This window comes from Macaca thibetana, chromosome 20, assembly GCF_024542745.1.
Source record: "Macaca thibetana thibetana isolate TM-01 chromosome 20, ASM2454274v1, whole genome shotgun sequence".
Lineage (NCBI taxonomy): Eukaryota > Metazoa > Chordata > Mammalia > Primates > Cercopithecidae > Macaca > Macaca thibetana.
This window is the reverse complement of record NC_065597.1, coordinates 62557663-62583641: the sequence shown is the minus strand read 5'-3', so window position 1 is coordinate 62583641 and position 25979 is coordinate 62557663. Positions and strand designations below refer to the sequence as shown.

General features: G+C 42.5%; 1 protein-coding gene across 2 annotated transcripts in view; it reads left to right on the top strand.

Moving 5' to 3' along the window:
• Positions 1-25979, top strand: part of SHISA9 (shisa family member 9) — a 339509-nt gene that overhangs the window by 289849 nt on the left and 23681 nt on the right. The window contains exons 3-4 of one of the 2 annotated variants that reach the window (XM_050774101.1): positions 14428-14583; positions 25065-25112. In XM_050774101.1, the coding sequence (XP_050630058.1) occupies positions 14428-14583; positions 25065-25112 (204 nt within the window). The remainder of the gene's footprint in view (positions 1-14427; positions 14584-25064; positions 25113-25979) is intronic. The other variant, XM_050774100.1, reaches the window with a different exon arrangement.

Below are 25979 nucleotides of genomic sequence, written 5' to 3'. Positions count from 1 at the left end.
TTTCTTTTTTTCTTCCTTTCCTGGGTTAGAATTCAGATCTAGTAAGGAATGAGGCTAAACACTGGAAATGGAATGATGAAGGAGATGGACATATGTCCTGACCTCAAAAAGGTGTGGGGAGGCTGGGCATGGTGGCTCATGCTTGTAATCCTAGCACTTTCAGAGACCGAGGTGAGAGGATGGCTGGAGCCTAGGAGTTTGAGACCAGTCTCGGAAACACAGCAAGACCCCATCGCTACGAAAATAAAAAACATCAGCCAGGCACAGTGGTGCGTGTCTGTAGTCCCACGTACTCAGGAGGCTGAGGTGGGAGAATCGCTTGAGCCCAGAAGGTCGAGGGTGCTGTGAGCTATGATTGCGCCACTGCACTGCAGCCTAGGTGACAGAGTAAGATGCTGTTTCAGAAAAAAAAAAAAAAAAAAAAAAAAAAAAGGTATGAGGAAAACAGGAATTGAAAATAAATGAAAGTATAAATGTGAGTAAGGAAAAAAAGGAAAAGGAATGTTACAACATAATATTGAAGTCCTATCACCCAGCACCCCCAGAATATTACTTTATTTGGGGTAACTGCAGATGCAATTAGTTGAGATGAAGCCACCCTGAGGTAGGATAAGCTCCTAATCCAATATGACTGGTCTCCTTATAACAAAAGGAAATTTGGACGCAGACACACACGGAGAATGCTGTGTGAATACAGAAGCAGAGATCCCCAAGCCAGGAAGTGTCAAAGGTTGCCAGGTAACCATCAGAAGCTAGGAGAGAATCATGGAGAAGATGACCCCACATCACCCTCCCAAGAAACTATCCCTGCTAATACCGTGACCTCAGACTTCTAGCTTTGGGGACTATGAGATGATAGATATATGTCCGTTGTTTAAGCCACTCCGTTTGTTGTTCTCTGTTGTATTACCTTAGCAGATGAATGCAGGGAGCTACAGGAGTACTTAGTGAGGGGATGAAGATTAGGGAGGTCCCTTGGTGGGCATGGTAGAAGGAGGATGCTCAAGGCAGAAGGAAGTTTCTCTCCATAGAGGTGGCTCAATGCTGAACCTCCAGACTCTTCCCGATATGTGCTAGGGACAGCTTAGCTTGGTGGAAGAAACATCAATGTTCCTATCACACAAACTGGCATCGAATCCTGATGTTACAACATGCTGTGTGACTTTGGGAAAGCCACTCAACTTCTCTGAGCTTTGGTTTCCTTCTTTGTAAAATAGGATTGTTATACTTAGAGATACGAGGGTAAAAAGTTTTTATGTGGTTAATGTGCCTTTTTATTTGGCCCTTCTGAGTACATGACTTTTGTCTGAGTTAGCCTGCGGTAACCATCTGCTTTGGAGAGAAAGGAGAGAGAATGAAGTGGAAGGCGTTTGTTTAAGCTGAGACCTGAAAGATGGCTCAGAGTTAGTTTGGGGAAAACATAAAGGAGAGCAGAGGATTTTACAGAAGAAAACTGTATTTTTACATATGGTTAATTGTTACATGACAATTTATCCTAACGAGCTTGAGTATCTGGTGTCTAATCTCCTAACACATTAGAACTGCCAGTAAAGAAGGCTGCCTCTCACTATGTGGCTGGTAAAACAGACTGACAATGATGGAAGACAAAGGAATACTACACAATAGGAGGAATTAGGAGGAGGGGGATGCAGAGGAAGGAGAAGAGAAGGGGCAGAAACTAAACAGCCATAGCACGCTGGGGCTATTGAGTGAAGGGGCAAACATCTCCTGTAAATAGTATCTCATTAAATTGGATGAAGTGGCTGCTGTGGGCATAAAACACCCTTTAGTCTTTAGAATGATGATGCTGAGCCACCAAGGGTGAGTTACGGGATGTTAGCGATGTTCTGTTTCAGAACTGATAACAATACATTGTGGCTTCTTTGTCAACATATACATGATGCTACTTCAAATCAAAATTGAACTCCTTCTCTTCTTTTTGCTGCCTTTAGAACTCTTGCAGAATATTGATGAACAAGGCCCCCCGCCTTCTAAAACTGGATTAGGTGGCCCTCTCCTGTGCTTGTGCAGGAACCTCTGTTTGGCTGCATCACAGCATTAACGTTGCTGATTGTAACTAGTCCTCCATGTCTCCCGCCATGCTGCGGATATACCTCCTACCCTAGACTGTTATCTATTTGCAGCACAACCGGGATTTTGAAATGAATCTCTGTCCCCCAGAGCCTGCATAAAAACGGGCTGAAAGTGAGCATTAAATAAATATTTAACAACTCTAGTTTTAAAATATTTCCATCCTAAATGGTTCAAAGTTTTTTTTTTTAAGTTTTCATGTTTAAAGATGTAAACTCTTGAGTAACACCAATGCCTCATTTTCCAAAGGTTTTATGATTATATATGTGTTTTTTTTTTTCTTTATTGCAAATTCTTGCTGGTCTCTCTGCCACCAAGATTCAATATGATTCAATTCTCCTTCTACAGAAACCTTTTCTGATGCAAGCCTAGCCTGCTATGTTCTCTTTCGACAAATTCAGGGTAATTTTGAGTTGGACTGGATACTTTTTTTTCTCCTTGCTTGTGGACAGAAAAAAACCTACATGGTATTTCAAACTATAATTTTAAGGTTTTCCCTTAGAAAATGTTGCTGGCATAAAGATTTGGAAAGGTTAGAAAGAAAAACAGAGCTAAAAGCCAGAGCTCTGTTCTGATTTCTGAATGTCTATTCTCCTTTTTTGTTCTTATGAGACTAACCAGTGCAATTGGCCCCAGCAGGGACATCTCCTGCCCATTCCCTGTCATTCGTCTGGTTTTGAGGCAATGGAACAATCTAGACTATGTCCAAGAATTCTGAGCCCAGAGAGGGTCTTATGGAAACTCAACACCCTCTTTTCCTCATGGCCACCCGTTATGTTGTCTTGGCTTTCGAAACAATGGGAGGCAATCAAGCTTTAGCTACCATACACTGGATGCTTACAATGTTTCCAAGCACTGCTAAGCATGGTGTTCATAATGTCTTTGAACCTCACAGTAACCCCATGAGGAAGCTGTTATGGTCCCAATTTAGAGCTTAGAAGACTGAGGCTCATACAGGCTTTATAACACACCGCAAGATGCTGGGGGTAAGTGGAAGAGCCAAAATTGAGTCCAAAATGGACTGACTCAAAACTCCATTCTTATTTCATTATGTTGTGCTGGATGGTGCTGTCTGTGGAGAGAGGGATGGTTGAGGCCACATCACAGGGTATAGAAGGTGTGTTGCAAACCGTGGAGATGAAGAAGGTCCATGGGCAGGACCAGTGTGGCCTCATGGGCTAGGCAAAAGCACGGTCCCTCTTGAGTATTGAAAGCTTTAGTAGAATTTTATATGAAAAAGACACCAGCACTTGTATGTTCATCGCAGCACTATTCACAATAGCAATGTTATGGAACCAATGAAGTGGAAGGAGTGAGGGTTGACTGGATAAAGAAAATGTGGCATATACACACCATGGAATGCTATGCAGCCATGAAAAAGAACGAAATCATGTCCTTTGCAGCAACATGATGGAGCTGGAGGCCATTTTTCTAAGTGAACTAACTCAGAAACAGAAAATAAAATACTGCATGTTCTCACTTATGAGTGGGAGCTAAACAGTAGGTACGCAGGGACATGAAGATGGAAATCACAGACACTAGGGACTCTAACAGGGAGGTGGATGGGAAAGGAGTGAGCATTGAAAATTACCTTTCAGGTACAATGTTGACTATTTGGGTGATGGCTACACTAGGACCCCAACTCTGACCTTTGTATAATATGCCCATATAACTAATATGCAGAAATATATATCTAAAATAAAATAAAATGGGGAAAAAAAAGCTTTGGAAAAATTTTATGAGATTCTTTAGTAAGTGGTATAAGAGCTAGGAATTGTTAGCTAAGCATAATGCCTGGAACAACATAGACACTAAAATATGTGAGGAAGAATGGATGGTTGAACGAAGCTTGAGAGGCAAGGACATAGGTAGGTTCCACCAGGAAGCAGGGTATTTCTAATTTGGGAGGAAACTTGTTTATTATCTGCATAGAACAGTAAGTTCTGTTCTCTGGATAGAAGAAGAAACAGGCCGAGGCGGGCAGATCACAAGGTCAGGATATCGAGACCATTCTAGCTAACATGGTGAAATCCCGTCTCTACTAAAAATACAAAAAATTACCCGGGCATGGTGTCATGCACCTGTGGTCCCAGCTACTTGGGAGGCTGAGGCAGGAGAATCGCTTAAACCCCGGAGGTGGAGGTTGCAGTGAGCTGAGATAGCACCATTGCACTCCAGCCTGGGTGACAGAGTGAGACTCCATCTCTCAAAAAAAAAAAAAAAAAAAAAAAAAAAGAAGAAGAAGAAGAAGGAGGAAGAAGGAAGGAAGGGAGGGAATGAGGGAGGGAGGGAGGAAGGAAGGAAGGTAGGAAGGAAGGAAGGAAAGAAAGAAGGAAAGAAGAGGAGGAGGAAGAGAAGAAGGAGGAAGAGAAGGAGGAGAAGGCGAAGAAATGAAAAAGCATAGATCTGGCCAGCGGTTTTCTCATCTGACTGGGAAATTTTGCAGGAAGAAAGAAGTTATTCAAGACAGAAGGAAGTTTCTCTCCACAGAGCTGGTTCAAGGCGTGGTTCAATGCTGAACCTCCAGGCTCTTCTTGATCCATTCTGGGGGCAGCCTAGCTTGGTGGAGGAAGCATCAATTTTGCCATCAGACAACCTTGGCATCGAATCCTGATACTGCTATAACATGCTGTGTGGCTTTGGGCACTCAACCTCTCTGAGCTTTGGTTTCCTTATTTATAAAATAGGATTACTTTACTTAAGAGATACGAGGGAAAATTGTTTTTACATGGTAAATGTGCCTTTTCCTTTTTATTTGGCTTTTTTTTTTTTTTTTTTTTTGGAGATAGAGTCTCACTCTGTTGCCCAGGCTGGAGTGCAGTGGCGTAATCTCAGCTCACTGCGACCTCTGGCTCCCAGGTTTAAGCAATTCTCCTGCCTCAGCCTCCCAAGTAGCTGGAATTACAGACATGCGCCACCACGCCTGGCTACTTTTTGTATTTTTAGTAGAGATGGGGTTTCACCATGTTGGTCAGGCTGGTCTTGAACTCCTGACCTCAGGTGATCAACCCGCCTCTGCCTCCCAGAGTGCTGGGATCGTAGGCATGAGCCACCGCACCCAGCCAATTTGGCCTTTCTGAGCACATGACTTTTGTCTGAGTTAGCCTGTGGTAACCATCTGCTTAGGAGAGAAAGGAGAGAGAATGAAGTGGAAGGAAACCCAGTCCACGCCACTGTGTAGGGCCCATTGCCCCATCGTGGCAGGTTCTGTGGTAAGACCCCAGCTCTTGGGGTATCTGGTATCTCAGAGTCATTGGGGAGCACCCATCAGGCAACCTTTTGGTTAGATTATATCACTCTGTTTCTTAACTGGCTCAGCTGCCCTGTGACAGCTCAGAGCTTCACTATGAGCTCCTGCCAGAGTCTCAAAGGAAGCAGGACAAGAGACTCCCGCCTCAAGCATTTCCCCCACCCTGAGCCTGAAACCCAAAGAGGGAGAGACAGGTGACATGATCTTAGTCTTCCTCCTCTCTTTTTCTTTTCCTTCTCACATCCTCCCGAGAATTGGAGGAATCAGACACCCCATTCCATTCCTCTCTGGTCCATTCTTGTAAAAATCCTGTGGTCTTGCCAACCAAGTCTGGTCCTTAATATGCTGAAAGGTGGAGATTAAAAAAAAAAATTTAGAACAAAACACCTTCCAAAAACAATAGTGTGACTTCACATTGTATTACTGTCTGGCTGCCAAATCATTTCTGAATGCTAGAGATTTGAATATTACCTCCTTCAGCAGCAGTAAGCAAGTGCCTAAGTCCACAGATTCTAGACTGTCAGGTTCAAAGAATAGCTCTGCTATTTCAGGTGACTTAACTTTGGGCCAAAGCTCTCCGTGCCTTGGTTTTCTCCTCTACAAAATGGGGTTGATAATAGTATCTCATAAGGATGCCTGGGATAATGCGATTAGTTAGTATATAGAATAGTGTGGAATATCTCATAACCCCTTTATGTTTATTATGTATACAAGTGGGTCTTCACCTTCCTCATCATTATCAACAACATCATTTTTTGTGTGTTACTTCTGTAATAAATCCCAATTTCCCAACCCTACCCAGGCATATGGAAGTCATGGGCCATCCAGAGCCAAGGCCACACACTCAGGAAGACAAGAAGAGAAAAACACATTAATAACTTAAAAAAATACATAGTCCATAAGCACTGTGTTCTAGTTGATAAAGTTGTGTCCCATAAGAATATGGGTTAACAATTCTGATGTTGCTATAATTATATACTGGAATTGAACAATTAACAATTGGATGGTGGATAATGGGAGCCAGGTTTATTATTCTTGGAGTGGGAGTTTACAGACAAGTGAGGGAGGAAGCTAGAATGATTCGTTTGACAGTGAGTAAGAGTTAGAGACGTCAGGGTGACTTCATGCTTAGGTTAATATAGACACGGATAGTTGCCTCTGTAAATCTTTGTAGATATGTGTGTATATACATATGTTAGCATACATATCTAAATTGCCTTACCTTGTCAGTGTAGAGGGAGTAGAAGCAACCAGCACACCTGGCACCCAGATTTTGGTTTCTAATATTATTCTCCAATAAAATGAACCAGGCTCCTTAAGGAAATGTTTGATCCTTGGACCAGGATAACATATCTATACAAGATGAGCCTGGGGAATCTTGTATTACTAGAAAGTTAGAAAATTTAAAAATGAGGGGGTCTGTCAAAGGACCCCCTTTGAAATAGTTTCTGATGCTCAAATTTGGAACAATCTGAGCAACAAAACAAATTTAAAATGGTAGTGAATTATAACCCAAAGTATAAAATACATATCCATGTGTCTACACTGATACAAATACATGATTGAATCAATAAATAAGTGGGGAAGAAGAGAGAAATCTTCCATGAGGAATAATTCCAAATAGTTTATGTAGATATTCTTTCCACTCAGGGAGGTAGAGCATAACCCCTACTCCTTAGATATGGTGTGAATGGCACACAGTGACTTCTTTCCAAACAGTAAAATATGAAAAAAGGGGAAAATAGAATAATTTTATAGAGGAGAAACCTGTCCAGTACTACCTAAGCCAGGTGATAGTTTAACATCAATAGCGATGAGTCATCATAGTATGTACCTTTGCTATGTTACGATGAGAATGTCACTTTACCTCGGTGATTCCCCTCACCTCCAAACCCATAACCCCAATCTAATCATGAGAAAAATATGAAACAAATTCTGTTCGGCCAGGCACAGTGGCTCATGCCTGTAATCTCAACAATTTGGGGGGCCAAGGCAGGCAGATCACCTGAGGTCAGGAGTTCGAGATCGGCCTAGCCAACATGGTGAAACCTCGTCTCTACTAAAAATGCAAAAAATTAGCTGGGCGTGGTGGTGTGTGCCTGTGGTCCCAGCTACTCAGGAGGCAGGAGAGTCGCTTGAACCCGGGAGGCAGAGGCTACAGTGAGCTGAGATTGTACCACTGCACTCCAGCCTGGGTGACAGAGCAAGACTCTGTCTCAAAAAAAAAGAAGTCCATTCTACAAGATATCTGACCCTGTACTCCTCAAAATTGTCAAAGTCATCAAAACAGGGAAAGTCTGAGAAACTGTCACAGGCAAGAAGAATCTAAAGAGATATGACTAAATTCTAAGTTTAATGTGGTACCTAGATATTTTGAAACAGAGAAGACAGACATTAGGTAAAAACTAAGGAAACCCAAATAAAGTGTGGACTTTAGTTAATAGTAACATATTAATATTGATTCACTCACTGTAACAAATGTACCATACTAATATGTTAATAATAGGGAAACTGGGTCTGGAGGATACAGGAACTCTCTGTACTATCTTTGCAGTACTTTTGTAAATCTAAAACTCTTTCATGGTAAAATGTTTTAAAAAATTCATTGTTTGAGGCCAGGTGTGATGGCTCACACCTGTAATACCAACACTTTGGGAGACTGAGGCAGGCGGATCCCTTGAGGTCAGGAGTTCAGGACCAGCCTAGCCAACATGGCGAAACCATATCTCTACTAAAAATACAAACATTAGCCGGACATGGTGGTTCACACCTGTAATCCCAGCTACTTGGGAGGCTGAGATGGGAGGATCACTTGAAACTGGGAGGCAGAGATTGCAGTGAGCTGAGATCATGCCACTGCACTCCAGCCTGGGTGACACAGTGAAACTGTACCTCAAAAAAAAAAAAAAATATATATATATATATATATAGAGAGAGAGAGAGAGAGAGAGAGAGAGAGCGTGAGAAGCTCTTTACCTACTGTCTGGAACATGGTGTGTGCTCGACAGAACAACCCTATTTGACCATGTAGTACCTTTCTGGGCTACTCCTCCTTGAGATATACTTTGAAGGAGTCACTATGTTGCCTTTCCTTTAAGATGAGCCAGAATGGTCTAGTTTCTGACAGTTAATATTTGTCTCCTCTGCACGGAGAAACTTGGAGCATTCTCTCAGTGTTTGTAACTGAGCATTTTTACCTTAACTGGCTCTATCTGAATTGTATCCATTTTATTTCCTTGTTTAGTAACTAAGATATACCACCTAACAACAGGAGTTACATGGTGGCTATCTTGGTGCAAGTCTGCCAGATGCTTCCAATTAGAGTAATTGTATCTTAACCTTCTTTGAAGACGATTGTGGGATATAGGAGGTTCCTTCTCTGTCTTAGGAAGGAGAGCACAGGACACCATCAATTTGTCGTTTGCGGACCAAGGGTCTGCATGGAAAAACAGCATCACAGAAGGGCAAGTCTTCATTAGTTATTTCGAAGGGTCATAATGAGTTGCGCTTATAATGAGGTGGGGAAAATGTTCTTGTGGCATTGGATAAGGAGTACCTTTCCACAGAGGTGGGTAAGATATCTCTGGGGATGGGGAATGTCCAGAAGGGAACATCTGAGAGTGAGACATGTTACTGGAGTCCATCTATTGCTATGACTGTGGAAAAGAAATTATATATGTGGACTGGGTGAAGTGGCTCACGTCTGTAAGCCCAGTACTTTGGGAGGCTGAGGCGGGCAGATCACCTGAGGTCAGGAGTTCAAGACGAGCCTGGCCAACATGGAGAAACCCCGTCTCTACTAAAAATACAAAATTTAGCTGGGTGTGGTGGCACATGCCTGTAATCCCAGCTACTCGGGAGGCTGAAGCAGGAGAATCACTTGAACCTGGGAGGCGGAGGTCGCAGTGAGCTGAGATCACTCCACTGCACTCCAACCTGGGCAACAGAGTGAGACTCCATCTCCAAAAAAAAAAAAAAAAAATTAATATGTGTGTGTATATGTATACATATATACTTGTATGTATATGTACACATGCATACATACATATATATATACACACACACGTACAAACATGCATATTTCTTCTCTCAGCTTGGTAAGGGAAGGATTTGCAGATTATAACCTAGATCTCATTCATGCTGCATTTTTTCACTCATCCTATTGTTCTAGTTTTCTTGGATTCCAACCTGGGCTTATCTCCAATCTGCATTTTTTTTTTTTTGTTTCTCCTCCCTGGCTGAATATATTTGTGGAAAACTCACAAAGCAACTGAGTTGCCAGGTCTGGTCTCTATCTTCCTGTCCAGTGAAATGAAAATGACATTTAGAAAACCTAGTCACAAATGTCTGTTTAATAAATTTTGATTGCTGCCCTGAAACTGGATTTTAATATTTCTGAATATTCAGTGCTTGGAAACTAGCAAAAAAAAAAAAAAAAAAAAAAAAAAAAAAAAAAGGCTATCTAAAACTGCCAGAAATTTGCTTTATGTGGTTCTTAATGTGAAACTGGAAGTGCAACTTCGGGGTGGCCTCATTTCTTCTTTTGAAGGGGATCACTTTGGTGGGGTTTTATGGTTGTGCCTACTTACATTAAAACTACTCACTGCCCCTGAGGTGTCTCAGGACTTGGGAGAAATAATCCAAAAGCAAATACTTTATAAGGGAATATCATGTATTCTGTTTAATAATATAAAAGTGTGTCCCAAGATATTCCGTGAGGAACACCTCTGTAGAATTATTTTTTTTTTTCTTTAACAAAGTGTTTAGCATTTTCTCTGGCAGATCTGGAAACAGGGTTTGAGCCTAGTAGGTTGAGTCTGGGACTGACGGATCAAACAGATGACCGAAAGGACTTATAGTGGAGGATAACAGGCTTTGAAGGTTCAACTCTTTGATTAGACAGTCTAGTGTTTGGGATGCATTTCCAGGGGTAGGGGTGCCTGCCATTGAGACATTAGTTAGCTTACTAGCATCCTTGGGCACGCTCTATGCACGACTCAGCCAATTTGTTGTTTGAAATTTCTGCTGTAGCTCTGTAGAAAACTGAGGGGCAATACCTTTTCCATTTTAAGGCAATACCTGGGTTTGCTGCATGGACAGCATTCCCCAGTTTCAGCTTCCCCGAGGAAATCCAAACAACAATTGCCTTAATCAGAACTCTACATTGCAAGTGGCAGGAACCACAAAACACACTCTTTAGAAAGGGGCTTCTCTCTCTCCTCAGCTTCTTTCCTGTGGGTGTGATTCTTACTCTTTCATAAAGAAGAAAGATTTTCTCCACATGTTAGCTTCATATTCTCTTGACTTCATGGCCTTTTCGTTGTTTGACTGCAGTGTTTCCAAGTGGAAAAGTTGATGGAAGAACTCTGATTGGCCCAACATAGATCACATGCTCTCCTCTGGTCCAATCATTATAAGAAGGAGGTACTGGGATTGGTCTGATTCAGGCCCATGCTCACTTCCATGGCCAGGGGTCTGAATTACTATAAAGCACATTGAGCCCTTGCTATTTGGGCACATACTCACCTGCTTTTCAACTGCCAGCTCTTACATCCCTGAGCGAGGGTATCTCTGGCCACTGGAGCTTGCTTTGCCTGTGAACATGGGAAGTTGCGAGTGCTAACGAATTAATGTCTCCCGGAAGCAGCCCTCAACCAATGACTAATAGGAGTTTGTGTGTAAATACTAAGGGCTCCTTTGCCCTTGGGGTGACATAATTTTGAGGCATGCATTCAATAGCATTTTCCAGAATTCCAGAGTGGGATTAAACTCCAGTCGACCACATTGCATCCTGCTTGGCATTGCACTCTATTTGCTTCTTGTTCCCTAACTCCCCCATCCTTTTGCTACAAGTGTTTCCTGAGATCACCTGCCAAATATGCTTGCATTTGAGTCCTTTGGTATGCTGCCTTATCGCCACTTGAGTTGTGTGATGAGCTGCCAATCATGGTAACTGTCTTAGTTTGTGTTTCCCCAGAAGTCACTAAGATAAGACTGTGCACAAAAGCAGTAGCTATCCACCAAAAAATATGTCATGAAACACACACACACACACACACACACACACACACACACACACACGGCAGCATACAGTGAGAACTTAACAGTAAGCCATTTCCCACCAATACTTGGAAACAAAACATGGCTGGCCTGACATGCCCAGGGGAAGCAGACAGGAACCCTGGTGGGTTGGCTTTGGAGAGGAGAATGTCAGAGGATCTTGGGTTCCAAGGTATAGTGAAAGCCATACCTTATCAACACCTTTTCTACTGTTACTTTATTAATCCTGGGACTCTCCCATGGCAGCTGAATCTCAGCCAAAAAGCTATCATGGTGGAAGGATACATGCGTCTTTCCAGACGTTGGCCAGAAACTGGGTTACTTGGCACTTATGTTTGGCGACATTCCCATTTAACACTTGGGCTTGTGTCATGGCCCATGCAGGTCAAGTGATAAAAATACTCTCCCTACCCTCATGCCTCAGCTAGGGTATCCCTGCCTCTTTCCGTTTGGGTTTATTGGTTTCTAAAGCCAAACATTTTTCATATACATCAGGGGTTGAGTTATCTAAAAGCAAAGCCTGGGAAAGGGACTCAGATGCATGTGACTCTGAGGGAGTGCTCTTCAGGTAACAAATAAATACACACCTCTAAGATTATGAGGGAAGCACCTTCGAAAGGTTAGAGAGCCACACAAAAATGGGGTTTCAGGTAAGGTCCAGATTCAGGGGTTGTCAAACTATAGCCCTTGGTTCAAATTTTGTACCACCTGTTTTTGTAAATAAAGTTTTATTGGAACACAGCCATGCCCATTTATATGGTTGTCCCATGGTATCCATGGGGATCTGGTTTCAGGACCCTCCATGGATACCAATATCAACAGATGCTCAAGTCCATTATAAAAAATGGCATAGTATTTTCATATAACCTACTCATATCTTCTCATATACTTTAAATCATCTCTAGATTTCTTATACTACTAGTACAATGCAAATGTTTTGTAAATAGTTGTTATGCTGTATTTTTACTTGTATTATTTTTTATTGTATTTGTATATTATTGTATTGTATTTTATTGTATTGTTATTTTTAATTTTTTTTCTGGGTATTTTCAATTCACAGTTGGCTGAATCCAAGGGTGTAGAACTTGTGGATACAGAGGGTCAACTGTCTCCCTTCTAGGGCTGCATTCATGCTACAAAGGCAAAGTTGAGTAGTTAAAACAGAGACTGATGGCCTACAAAGTCTAAAATACTTACTATCTGGCCCTTTACAGAAAAAGATTGCCGACCCCTTACTCTAAACTGGTCCCAGTCCATGTGAACTATGAAGTATCATCATTTCATAAAGTTATACCCATGTTGAGACAAGGGGCTGGTCTTTGGATGTCAGTGTCAGTGGGACATTGGTTGTTGACCACTTGAGGACAAGGTGGGTGAAGCATATTGACCCCAGGGCTGTGGCTTCCATTAGTCAAGAGCCATTCTCTGGGTACTGAAGGCAGCTGTGAGCTGTTAGCAGCCAACATTTGCAGCAGCTGGGAAATGGGGGTACATGCTGGATAAAGGGGATCTTTCAAGACACCACCAGTATCCACTGCAGTGCATACCTGGATGGACACATGTGCTTCATGAGGCCAGAGGGAACCTGTACTTTCCACCTGAAAGTGAGCCATCATTATCTCACAGTGATGGGATGGATAGACAGGAGGCGAGAACCAAATGGGAATGGAATCTTCATTCCATTCGGTTGGGAAGGGAGATTCCATTCCCATTTGGTTCTCGCCTCCTGTCTATCCATCCCATTGCTCTCAGGATAAAGACAGGAACCTTTACCAGTGTTCACTGGGTCCTGCCACCCTCTCCAGTCCCACCTCATTCCACTTTCCTCACACTGTATTCTCTAGCTGTGCATGGCCAGAGCTCAGACAGCAATTCCTTCCATTGCTGAGTACACCAGGTTCCATCCAGCTCCACAGCTTTTGCTCATGCTGCTTCCTCTGCCTGAAATACCCTCCCTCATACCTTCCACCTTCCACCACACTGAACTATCATAACAACCCTCCTCCCTGCAGATCTCAGCTCAGAAAAACCTTGAATCTCTCTTTCCCTGAATCTCATTTCCCTTCAAGTAGCCAGTATTTAGTTTGTTTGTCTTTACGTATGTTTCTGTCTTATGCAAACCCATAGTATGCAAAAATATACACATAGATTTTTCTTTTGCTTAACAGAAAATAGTATACTATTTGCTTTCCTTTAAAGCTTGCTTTTTTCCCTTTAACAATATAAACCATAAGAAACTGTTCAATTTTTCATTCATTTTTTTCTGACACCTGAATGATATTCCATCATATGTGTACATATTATGTATATCATATGTATTATAGTAATTCATTTAAGAATTCCCACATTGATAGGAGTTAAGATTGTTTCTGTGTGAGTGTTTTCATTTTACAAACAATGGTGCAAAAACATCTCTGAACAAATACCCTTACATTCTGATGCTTATATTTCTGTAGGCTCAGTTGCTAGAAGTGGTATTGTTTAGTCAGCATGTACATATGCTTTACATTTCAATACTCAGTGCCTGACTTCTTCCTGCAAATATAGCAAATTGCATGTCCACCAGCAGCTTTAGGAGGCCTCCCTGTACTCAGTATCTCTGCCGGTACTTAAGTCCTTCAGTCCCTTTAACGTCTGCCAATCTCTTGGCAAAGGAATGGCTTCTCATTGTTCTTCTGACTTGCATTTCTTTGACTGTTACTGAGGTTGGGCATCTTTTTGTACAAATATCGTTTCAATGACAAAAATAACCTCTCTATTGATAGGACCTTAACATGTTAGTTTAACATGTTTTTGAGCACATCCTTTGAGGTGATGTCAAAAGAACAGCCACCTGTCCTCATTTGCTCTCCAGTAAAGATTGTAAACTCAGTTGTGTCCCATGTATCTGTGAACCCTCTGCTGTTTTGCGACTGGAGTCCCTAAAGGGTGGGGAGAGTTTTGGTCTCCAGGGATGTGGTGATAGGAGGGAAAGTAGATGGTTCTGCCCTGTCTGTGACAATCTCCTTCTGTGTCTTCACTTCCAGATGCCACCCAGATGAACAACGCAGTGCCCACCTCTCCTCTCCTCCAGCAGATGGGCCATCCACATTCATACCCGAACCTGGGCCAGATCTCCAACCCCTACGAACAGCAGCCACCAGGGAAAGAGCTCAACAAGTACGCCTCCTTAAAGGCAGTCGGTAAGGACCTCCTGATGGATCTTTTTTCTTTCTCTTCTTTCCTGTCCTTTGCTGCTTCTTGTAGATCTCTTTATCTCCAGTTTTCTTTCCTAATTCCTTTTTCTAGCTCTTATTTTTCGTTCTGTCTTTCTGCTTTTCTCTGCCTCTATCTCATTTTCATTCACTCTCTGTCTATAAATATGTATATTTATCTATCTATCTATCTATCTATCTATCTATCTATCTATCTCTGTATACCCATTCATTCATCCATCCGTCTGCCTATCCATTCTATCTATCCATCCATTCATCTATCCAGCTATTCACTTATCCATCTATCTATCTGCCTAGATACGTATTATCTATCTGTCTGTCCATCCATCCATCCATCATCCATCCATCTACCTATTCACTTATCTATCTACCTGTTATCTATTGAATCTATCTATCTACCTATTATCCTATCATCTATCTATCTATCATCTATCAATCCATCCACCCATCCACCTATTCACTTATCCATCTATCTACCTACCTATGTATTATCTATCTATCATCCATCCATCCTTCCATCCATCTACCTATCCACTTATCTATCATCAATCTATCATCAATCATATATCTACCTGTTATCTATCTAGCATCTATCTACCCATTATCTATCTATCTATTTATCTATCATCTATCTATCTACCTATTATCTGTCTGTCTATCTATCTATCATCTATCTATCTACCTATTATCTATCTATCTATCTGTCTGTCTATCTATCTATCTATCTACTCATCTTCTGGGTCTCTCTACCTGGGACCCAGGTTTCTAAGGACCAGAGACCTCAGCTGCTTTCTCTGACCTAGAACAAGTTCTACATTGCCATGTAAGGTAGGGTGGCTGGACGAGGGGCACATGTGCGGTGAGGGCTATTTCCTGGGGAGAAGAACCTGGATGCTCATTTGGTCCCACTGACACTTTAACACGTTTACCATCTCCATCTACCCTAGTTGATCATCAGGGAATATTGACATATAATCTAGGTCTCTCCATCTCAGAAATGCCTTACACTTTGGTGGATATGGGTAACACCCTTCAGCTGCATAGTCCATCCCATTTCTAAGAAGTTGGTGAACAATGCACATTCCTATCCCAGGCAACTTCTGCTCTTCAGGATTTAAATATTTACTGGGGTGGGCAGTCTGGAGCTACTACTAATTGAGTTCTTACCAAGTGCAAGACATTGAATTGAACCCTTGTTTTCTCATAGTGATTCCAAGGTGAAGACACAGTGATTATCCCAATTGCCAGATTAGAAAACTGAGACTCTAAGAGGCTAATATAACTTGCCCAAGTCAAGCAGCAGTGGGTGACAGAGCTGAGAGTTGAACTCTATTTTTATCACTCCAGAGCCACTGCTTCCACCACTGCCCTGATTCCTTCAGTCCATTCTTCAATTTAAACATGAGGGGGTGTGATAGTAACCCTGACAGTGACTGAGGCTCCTGAACAGTTTGCTCATAAAAGAGTTCTATGGGATAGAAGCAACAGCCACAGAAAGCGATTCCTGACTCCTGATTGACTGTGGCAACCTCAGGGTTCCCTAAATCAATGGTTCTCACATGTGGATGCCAATTACTAGAATCACCTGGAAAGCAGGTAAAATATAAGGATGCCCCAGGCCCACCCTAGAGATTTCTCTTTTTTTTATTTTTATTATTATTATTATACTTTAAGTTCTAGGGTACTTGTGCACAACGTGCAGGTTTGTTACATATGTATACTTGTGCCATGTTGGTGTGCTGCACCCATCAACTCGTCAGCACCTATCAGCTCGTCATTTACATCAGGTATAACTCCCAATGCAATCCCTCTCCCCTCCCCCCTCCCGATGATAGGCCCTGGTGTGTGATGTTCCCCCAAGGATCTAGAACTAGAAATACCATATGACCCAGCCATCCCATTACTGGGTATATACCCAAAGGATTATAAATCATGCTGCTATAAAGACACATGCACACGTATGTTTATTGCGGCACTGTTCACAACAGCAAAGACTTGGAACCAACCCAAATGTCCATCAATGACAGACTGGATTAAGAAAATGTGGCACATATACACCATGGAATACTATGCAGCCATAAAAAAGGATGAGTTTGTGTCCTTTGTAGGGACATGGATGCAGCTGGAAACCATCACTCTCAGCAAACTATCGCAAGAACAGAAAACTAAACACCGCACGTTCTCACTCATAGGTGGGAACTGAACAATGAGATCACTTGGACTCGGGAAGGGGAACATCACACACATAGAGATTTCAATTGAACTGGTTGAAGATAAGATTCAGACATGCGCATGTTTAAAGCACTCTGTGGCTGTTTCTAGTGTGAAGCCACGGGTGACAGCCGTTCATGAAAACCACTTCATCAGCCCCACATCCAGGAAATCCAAATCCTGTTTCAAGTGCTTGCTCTGAATTTCCTCTTCTAATGACCTTAATTGTTCTTTACATTCCTGTGCATTGTTAATACGTGGGGGAAATTCCCTTCCTTTCCTTTCCTTCTCACTATGTGCTGTGAGTTCTGTTTTCTCTCCCTGTCTCAGAGGAGAGATTTTAAAGCCAGGTTTTCTACTTTACCTGTTCCTTCTCTGAGTCTATTCCTTGGGGAGCTAGAAGGAGCCAAACAGATGTGAGTTCAAATCCTAGCCCTACTACTTACTATCTGTGTAGCCTTGGGTAACACTTAACCCCTTTTTAAGGTCTCAGTCTTGTAATCTGTAAAATGGGCCTAAGGATGCCTGTGATGACTTATATTGTAGCCTGGTAAAGGACATTCACTCAACATATATTTGTCACCTCCCTTCTCCAGAGCTCCCTGGTCCTGTTTCTAGTAGCCCCATGGATGAATCCTTTTCTGATTTCCATCTTAGAGCATGCTCAGATATCATAGGAAGGTCTTCTTTTTTCTTTTTGGGACAGAGTCTCACTCTGTCACTGTGGCTGGAGTGCAATGGTGTGATCTTGGCTCACTGCAACCTCTGCCTCTGGAGTTCAAGCGATTCTCCTGCCTCAGCCTCCCGAGTAGCTGAGATTACAGGTGTGCACCATCAGGCCTAATTTTTTTTTTTTTTTTTTTTTATTTTTAGTAGAGATTTTAAAGCCTTCTTCATGTTGCTCAGATGGTCTCAAACTCCTGACCTCAAATGATCCACCTGCCTCGGCCTCCTAAAGTGCTGAGATTACAGGCGTGAACCACCACATTTGGCCAGGAAGGATTCCTTAAACATTTTCCTTTTCCAATATGGAATCCTCACCTTCCCAGCCGAATTGACTGTCAGAAGCTCCAAAGCATTAGAACAATTCACTTTGAGTGGAATCCCGTTTATTGGTAGAGGTCCTTCTACTCTTTAGTTATTCATAAACTTTATTTATTTATCTATTTCCACATAGTTTTGGCTCCTGGAAAACTCTGGGCAGGCAGAAAACCCTACAAACCATGTACTTTCTTTTATTATCAACTGTTCATCATTTTTTCTCCCCTCACTGCCAAGCCCCTCAATGGAGATGGGATGGGAGATACTTGCTGATTGATTTCAGTATGAAATATGCTAATCCTGTTATAAACTAACACCAGAACCCGAAGCACTGACACAACCATGTGTCTAAGATGCCTGCAGTAACCATAATCAACACACTTCAGATTCACAAAACAAGCATTTTGGTGCCTAGCATAGGGCCAGGCACTTACTAGGTGCTTAGCGAGTGTTTGTACCAGAAGTCTATCTTTGGGAATTCATGTTCCCTGATCTCTTAGGATTTCCAGATGGAATCATTCAAATAGTGACTGAGCCAAATTTATAATACCAAGGACACAGGATGTTCAAACTGACACAGGCTTTTCTAAATCTGAAGTCTTGTAAGACCCTACATACTGGTTACCCATGTTTCACACTGAATTTCTATACCCAGCTCAACCCTCATTATGTCCCATGACAACAGATTCCTTCTATTCCGTATTCCCTGTTTGCACAGCATATGCATCCCAACCACATTCGAATATACTCCGTATTACTGGGAAGGGATGAGGGCTGTTACCTAGGAGAGCAAGAGTCACGGCATCTTCGACAATGTAACTATGGAAGCCTTCATATGCTATTTGGTGGCTCACTTCCCTTTCTGAGCCTCCTGGGAGGCTCAGATAGATGTTAGATAGATGTTATTTATCATCTAACATATGCCATTTTATTGTATTCTTCTTTAGACATTTACAAAATCGACCAGGCCAGGAGTTGAAGACCAGCCTGGCCAATATGGCAAAATCCCATCTCTACTAAAAATACAAAAATTAGCCAGGCGTGGTGGTGGGCGCCTGTAATCCCAGCTACTCTGGAGGCTGAGGCATGAGAATCGCTTGAACCTGGGAGGTGGAGGTTGCAGTGAACCGAGACAGTGCCACTGCATTCCAGTCTGACACCCAGTCGCTCTCTGGGAAAATAGCAGAGGGATATTCCAACAGGAATTCCCTGATGTTCTCCAAGATTTCTGTGGGGCTCTTCTACACAGCAAATGTCTGCAGTGCATTTGGGATTAAATTTTCAGTGTGAAAATCATTTTACACTCTTTGAGTAACCCTCTGTTCATAAATCAGGAACTCCTGAAATGTTTGTTGAATGAATGAATGAGCTTGTCTTTGACAAGAATAAAAAGAATAGCTTGGTTGTAGGGAAGCACCCTTATACCTCCTAGAAAACTCTGAAGCATCCCACATGGGGCACCTTCCCCAGTCCTAGAGGTGGTTGATGTACCCCCTCCTGTTCTTCATCCTGTTTTTCTGAGCATTGTGAGAGTTCTCAGGGCTTTCCCTGAGACACAGACAGTCTTGTGAATCTGAAGGGCCAATGCAGAGCAGACTGAGGGATTGCTTGACTCAATGTGTTAGCCAGGAATCCAGCATCTGCCTGAGCAAATAAAATGCAAATCCCATAATAAATGTTCTTTCAAGGGTTCTTTGTTAAAGCATAATGTGATCATGGTGTGAATGATGAAATACATTTTATTAATGAACTCATTACCATCCAGGAGAGGAGTTGTTTAAAAATGGTTTGCCGTTGAAAGTTCTGCAACCTCCGATAACCATATTCATTTTCTAAATATTTCAATCCAGAGAATAAGGAGAGGTTAGACAATCTTTAGGGTTAACTGGTAAGCTCAAAAATACTTCTGGAAAATAAATTTCTCTGGGAAGCTTTAATATCCAGAGCACTGGGTAGATGATCAGAGGCTCTGTCTCACTCAGACTCTAACCGTACTTAGCTATATGACTTTGAGCAGGTCAATGAAGCTCTTGGATTTCAGCTTCTTCCTGTGAAAAATGAGAAAACTGAACTATAAGATGTCCAAGCTCCATTTTAATTTTAAAATTAGAAAATTAAATAATTCTACTCATTCTAGTTGTTAGAATGCCTTAAATATGTCCCATTCATTTCCCGCCAACTCGGGGAAAAAAAGGTTTGAATAAAGGATGGTAATGTTGGTTGTTCCTGAGACAAATTCTCCCCAAACCTGCCTTCCTTTCTATTTTGTTATATTTTATTTTTGTTTGCTTGTTGGGATCACCCTCATTCATGTTTAAAGGGACCTCTCTTCTTTTTCTTTCTTTTTTTGTTTTGTTTTGTTTTGTTTTTTTGAGATGGAGTTTCGCTCCTGTCGCCCAGGCTGGAGTGCCATGCCGCGATCTCAGCCCACCGCAATCTACGCCTCCTGGGTTCAAGCAATTCTCCTATTGAGAGATTTGGACATGCACCAGCTAGTCATACATGGGATGTAATTGCAGAATGGTTTCTGTTCCCAAGGGGTTCACTGCCCAGCTCTTGGTAAAATATTAGCACACACTAGGGAAGTGTCAGGGGCTAAACCATATAGCACTTTGTACCAGAAGGGATGATGACTTTGAGTTATTCCTTCAGTTCATTCATTTATTCTCCAAACATTAAGTCTGGTTTCCCTTGACTGCAAGTCCCACTGAGGCAAGAACCAAGTCTATCCCATTCGTCAATGTATCCCCAGTGCCTAATGTCATGTGGGGTGCTTAGTAAGGACTCCCAACACCTATTTGTAAAACTAGTGAATAATGCCCTAAGAGAAGCAACTCATCTAGCCTGAGAGGGGTCTGAGAGAATCAGCAGGATAGCGGAATATAGCATAGCCTCTGGAATTGGTCAGGGCTGAGTTTAAGACCCAGCTTGGACATTTACCAAGTAATTGCAGAAATTACTTAACTTCCTCAGGTCTCAGTTTCCCCTTCTGTGAAATGGAGATAATAATAATACACAGATAATGGCTTCGAAAATTTGATGACATAGTGTGGGTAAAGTTCTTAGCCTGACTCATGTCAGTCCTCAGCAAATCCTGCAGCATATTAAAAACCCATACCAGAGTTATCTGTGGTCAGGATTTTCCCCTGATCTCCGAGATACACTGGTACCTGGATTAACGTGCAATTGCCCACATTTCATTTTGAGGGAGAAAGGGTTGGTTCCATATTTTTTACTCTGGTCTGATGGGAAAGACATAAATGAAAATTAACTCATGCCGGAGATCTGATAAAACAAGCAGGCAAGCAAGCAAGCAAACAAACAAACAAAAAAATTGTTTTTCTAAACTGTCCTAAGGACCCTCAAAGAATCAGTCCAGACCTCTTCAAGTTCCCCATCTTCAGGGTGGACAATAAAGGTCGATGCCCAGGCATATAGATACTGTAATGCTATCCATCAGAGAAATATTATGTTTCAATACAATTCATCAGAGAAATATTCTGTTTCACTCAATTGACTCTCCTTACTAAAGCAAAAATGTAATGTGGATTTAAACATTTCCTACCAATGTCGAGGTTGAGAAGTATGTCTTGTTATAGACAGAACCAAAAATGTAACCTGAAAATCCAGTTAAGCATACAAGTTCCCTGGCCTGAGGTGCCCATATGGTTACAATATGGGAGCCTACCTTGTGGTTCTTCATAGGCCAAAGTTTGCAAGACAGATGTCTTTATGAAAATATCCCTAGGCCGGGTGTGGTGGCTCACACCTGTAATCCCAGCACTTTGGGAGGCCGGGACGGACGGATCACGGGGTCAGGAGATGGAGACCATCCTGGCTAACACAGTGAAACCCCATCTGTGCTAAAAACTAGCCAGGTGTGGTGGTGGGCGCCCATAGTCCCAGCTACTCGGGAGACTGAGGCAGGAGAATGGCGTGAACCCGGGAGGCGGAGCTTGCAGTGAGCAGAGATCGTGCCACTGCACTCCAGCCTTGGAAACAGAGTGAGACTCCGCCTCAAAAAAAAAAAAAAAAAAAAAATCCCTAATGCTCACTTGGTGGTTCAGAGAGGGATGATTGGTACTTCCAACTGGAAAAGATCACCCTTTCATGTAATTCCTGATGGGCTTTGCAAACAGAAAGTTGCCTGCACATTGACATTTATCTTTCATTAGCCCCTTGTCCAGTCTTGTCCAGTTTTTCCTCTAGGTTTCTGATTATTGATCTCCTAGGTGACCAAAGATTCCTGATTATGTGCCCTTAAGATGACTCAATGCAACCTTGGCTACTGAGTATAAGAAAGAGACAGGATGTACCAGCATCATTGATAAAATGCTGTGTGCCTTCATTTCTAATTCAAAAATTTAATTTTATTTTAAAAAATTGTCTGTGTTGCTATTTGACAGATGAGTGACTATTTGGCCAGAATCACAATGCGTTTTCCAATAGCGCTTTTTCAAATGACGCAACAATATACTTCAATATGGCAGGAATTCCCTCTTTACTCTTGGAATCCTGAGTGAAAACCCTAAGAGCCATACATGAGGCACTTGGCCATGGATTGGACTCTACTAGTTTAATTTCTTTTGAAGTTAGGGCAGAAAGGGGGCTAACATCACTGAACTCGTGAACAGCACGCCTCTGAGGGGGCTGTGAGTCCCCCCATTTTGCAGAAGGGGAAACAAACTTAGCATAGTTATTTCCCCATAATCCACACTTTTAGTAAATGGCAGAGCTAAGACTCATATTCAAGAGTGCTTGACTTGGAATCCTATGTTCTTTCCATGAAACTCTGCTGTCTTCTGCAGAGAAATTTCTGGCATCTAAAGTATGTAACCAGGCAAAAGAAAAGTTGGGAAAGCCTATCCCCTGCTCTTCTAGGGGAAGGAGAGCTTACTAAGGTACTCATCACTTTTTTTGTTTGAAAGTAAAAGTTTGGCTGGGCACAGTGGCTCACGCCTATAATCCTAGCACTTTGGGAGGCCGAAGTGGGCAGGTCACTTGAGATCAGGAGTTCGAGACCAGCCTGGCCAACATGGTGAAACCCCATCTCTACTAAAAATACAAAAATTAGCCAGGTGTGGTGGTGCTCGCCTGTAATCTCAGCTACTCAGGAGGCTGAGGCAGGAGAATCACTTGAACCTGGGGGGCAGTGGGGGTGGAGGTTCCAATGAGCCGAGATTGCACCACTGCACTGCAGCCTGGACAACAGAACAAGACTCTGTCTCAAAAAAAAAAAAAAAAAAAAGAAAGTACAAGTTTCCCTATGATGCTGAGTATAATTGAAGTGTAGTGTATTTGAGGTATGCGGTATTGGCGGTATATTTTACATACAGTGAAATACACAGTTCATAATTTTACAATAGTGTGATTGTTAAAACACAAAAAGCATACACTTGGGTAACCACATCCCAATAAAAATGAGAAATGTTTTCGTCACACTGAAAGTTCCCTCATATCTCCTTCCTTTTAATAACTTAGGTCTACTTCCTCTTAATGAGCATTTTTCATCCTCGAAGTATTTTTCTAATATCCATGAGTGCGACCAAGTGCACAGTGGAGCCTTACTACATGTTCCGTAGCCTATACATCATCTTATTAAATGCCCTATTGTCAATGAACGTATAAATGAAAATTCATTATTGCAAGAGCTAAGCCCTATCTGAGGTAATGGGGACAGAGGTGACAAAAGAATGGTTCCTGCCTTCAAGGCAAACAGTGATGGATTTGATTAGGGGTTGAGTTGGCTTCCCTGGAGTCAGCGACTTAGTGGCTCGGTCAGCCTGTGGCCACCCACACAGGAAGAACTGGGGTCGCACCACTATTTCCAGATGACCCTGGCTATGAGGGAGAAGAGAACCGAGTCATCCTGGGCAGGCCCGACTCAGTTTTAACTTCCTCACTCTTCTGTTGCTCCGGTTGTCTCTCTTGTGAGTGATGAGGGGTGTACATTTCGGATCCACGGGGGGGATGTGGCGATTTGAGCATCCTTTGGCACGCCTGGGGAAGCCAGCCAGAAATGTTTAAATGGGGCTAGATCTGTGCTTTGTAATCGTTCAGATGACAGACTGTTCCCTGCGCCTTCACTCAGCCTGATATATCTCTGGAAATGGTGCCAAACTGTTGAGGACTTGGTCTTTCCAGGTAGATGCCTAAGAAAGGAAAGAGCTAGGACCACACGCTGATTGGCCACGTCTCCAGCCAATGAGGAGAGGTCTCGTGGGTAGGTTTGCCCCACTTTAAGTAAAACCCAATCTTACAGAGAAGAACTATCAAAGAAGATGCGAGGTTGCGGGGGGACGGGGGGAAGGGGGCGGGTTGGGTTGGGTATAGCCTCGGCCAATTCTCAGTATCCTTTATTTTATGAAAGGAGTCATTATGGAATTCTGTTAATAATGTTAGATCCCCCAGGGCTCATTCGGGACATCTGAAAGGGAATTCAATTCGGATAAACTGATTTATAATGAAAACTCCAGGCACACACCTGTTCTATAAAGCAATGTATTACTCATTATGGGATTCTCAGATAACAAGCTTGATCTCGTTACTGTTTAGGAGAATTTCCCTACCTTAGAAAGGGTGACTCTGGATAAAATTGAATGCATTCCTTCATTCAGTCATATTTTCCAAACACAGACTGTGTATTAGCTACTGTGGTAAGGTAGCCCCAACCCCACGGGGCCTGTCACCCAGCATTTAAAGTCGCAGTTAGTAGAGCCTGTCCCAACCTTGAATCTGGGGCTAATAATGTGCCCCTTTTCAGGAGAGGGGGATCGCAGTGGAACACGATCAAAATCTACCTCTTGTCATCAGAGTGTAGTCTTGAGCTAAGATGAGCTCATATAACTCAAAATTTCCTTTTTTTCTAAGCAGGTTGAAATTTACAGCCAGATTTTCCACCTAAGAATTCTCTTTCTGCCTTACATAACTGAACATATCTAGGCCTTTTTCAGGAGGCTTCTTTTGATCTTCTGTTGGGTGTTAACGTGATGTTGCTTCAAGGCCTTGCAGAAAGAGGTACACACATAGCTGCGTTTTCACACGTGGCTCCCTTCCCTGTTCACTGGGTCCCCTGAGGCCTGCCCCTGCTTGGAGGCTGCAGCAGGGGCAGCCAACAGCACCTGGGTGTGAGGGCATAGTGAACGTGGGTGCCCTGCAAACAGATCATCGGCATCTCTTGATTGTTATTTTTTTAGGAAGTTCTGATGGTGACTGGGCAGTATCGACACTTAAGTCACCAAAAGGTACTGTACGGCTTTTTCTAGCTCTTTCGTCCAGGTGTTGTCAAATTTAGCATTAAATAATGAAGGGATAGAGAGTCCTGGTGTCTGTGTGACCTGTGCACATGTATGTCTGCATAGGGTGGCATCTGCAAGTCCGTCTAAGTTCCAGTGTGTAGGTGTTTGTGTGTGTGTGTGCATCTAGCAATTGTTGGACAACGTGCTACCCCTCACTTCCCATATTTGTTGCCTGATGGAAAACATCACTATGAGAAATCATGCCAGGTAAGGTGAAATGTGTTAATTTTTCTCAGAAAGCTGCAATGGCAAATGGCAAAACACAAGGTAAATTAATGGGGGCGAGGTGGGAGAAGAACACAGCTTCTGAGGGAGAGATAAAATAGTGAAGTTATTGGCCAAGGGTCTTGGGAATGATTAGCCTTTTAGAGAACAGAATGCTATTTTCAGCTTTCCTGGGACAGCGTGGCGAGAAGAGAGGGTTAAGAAGTTGGTCGACTTGAGTCTGTGAGTTAACCCAGCTGGGTGACCAGACCAGGTGGCAGGTATCATTAATTAATTAGCTCCCTATGTGCCAGAGGACTGGCCCTTTACATCATTTTATCATTTAATTCTCTGATGATAAGGCTGTGTAGGCATTGTCTTCCGCATTTAGAAATGAGGACATGATGTCTAAGTAAGGATAAGTCTTGCTGGTCTGCAGTCATATGACTATTCACTGGTAGAGCTGCAGTTTGAACCTCTATCAGTGTGACTCTTATTCTAAGCTATTTTCCATTGGGGTGTAATGGGAAGCGGCTCTTTTTAGAATAGACCAGAAACACCCTTCTCTTTATACTTTGTTGGACTTGGTGGAGAAGTAGCTGACCTAAG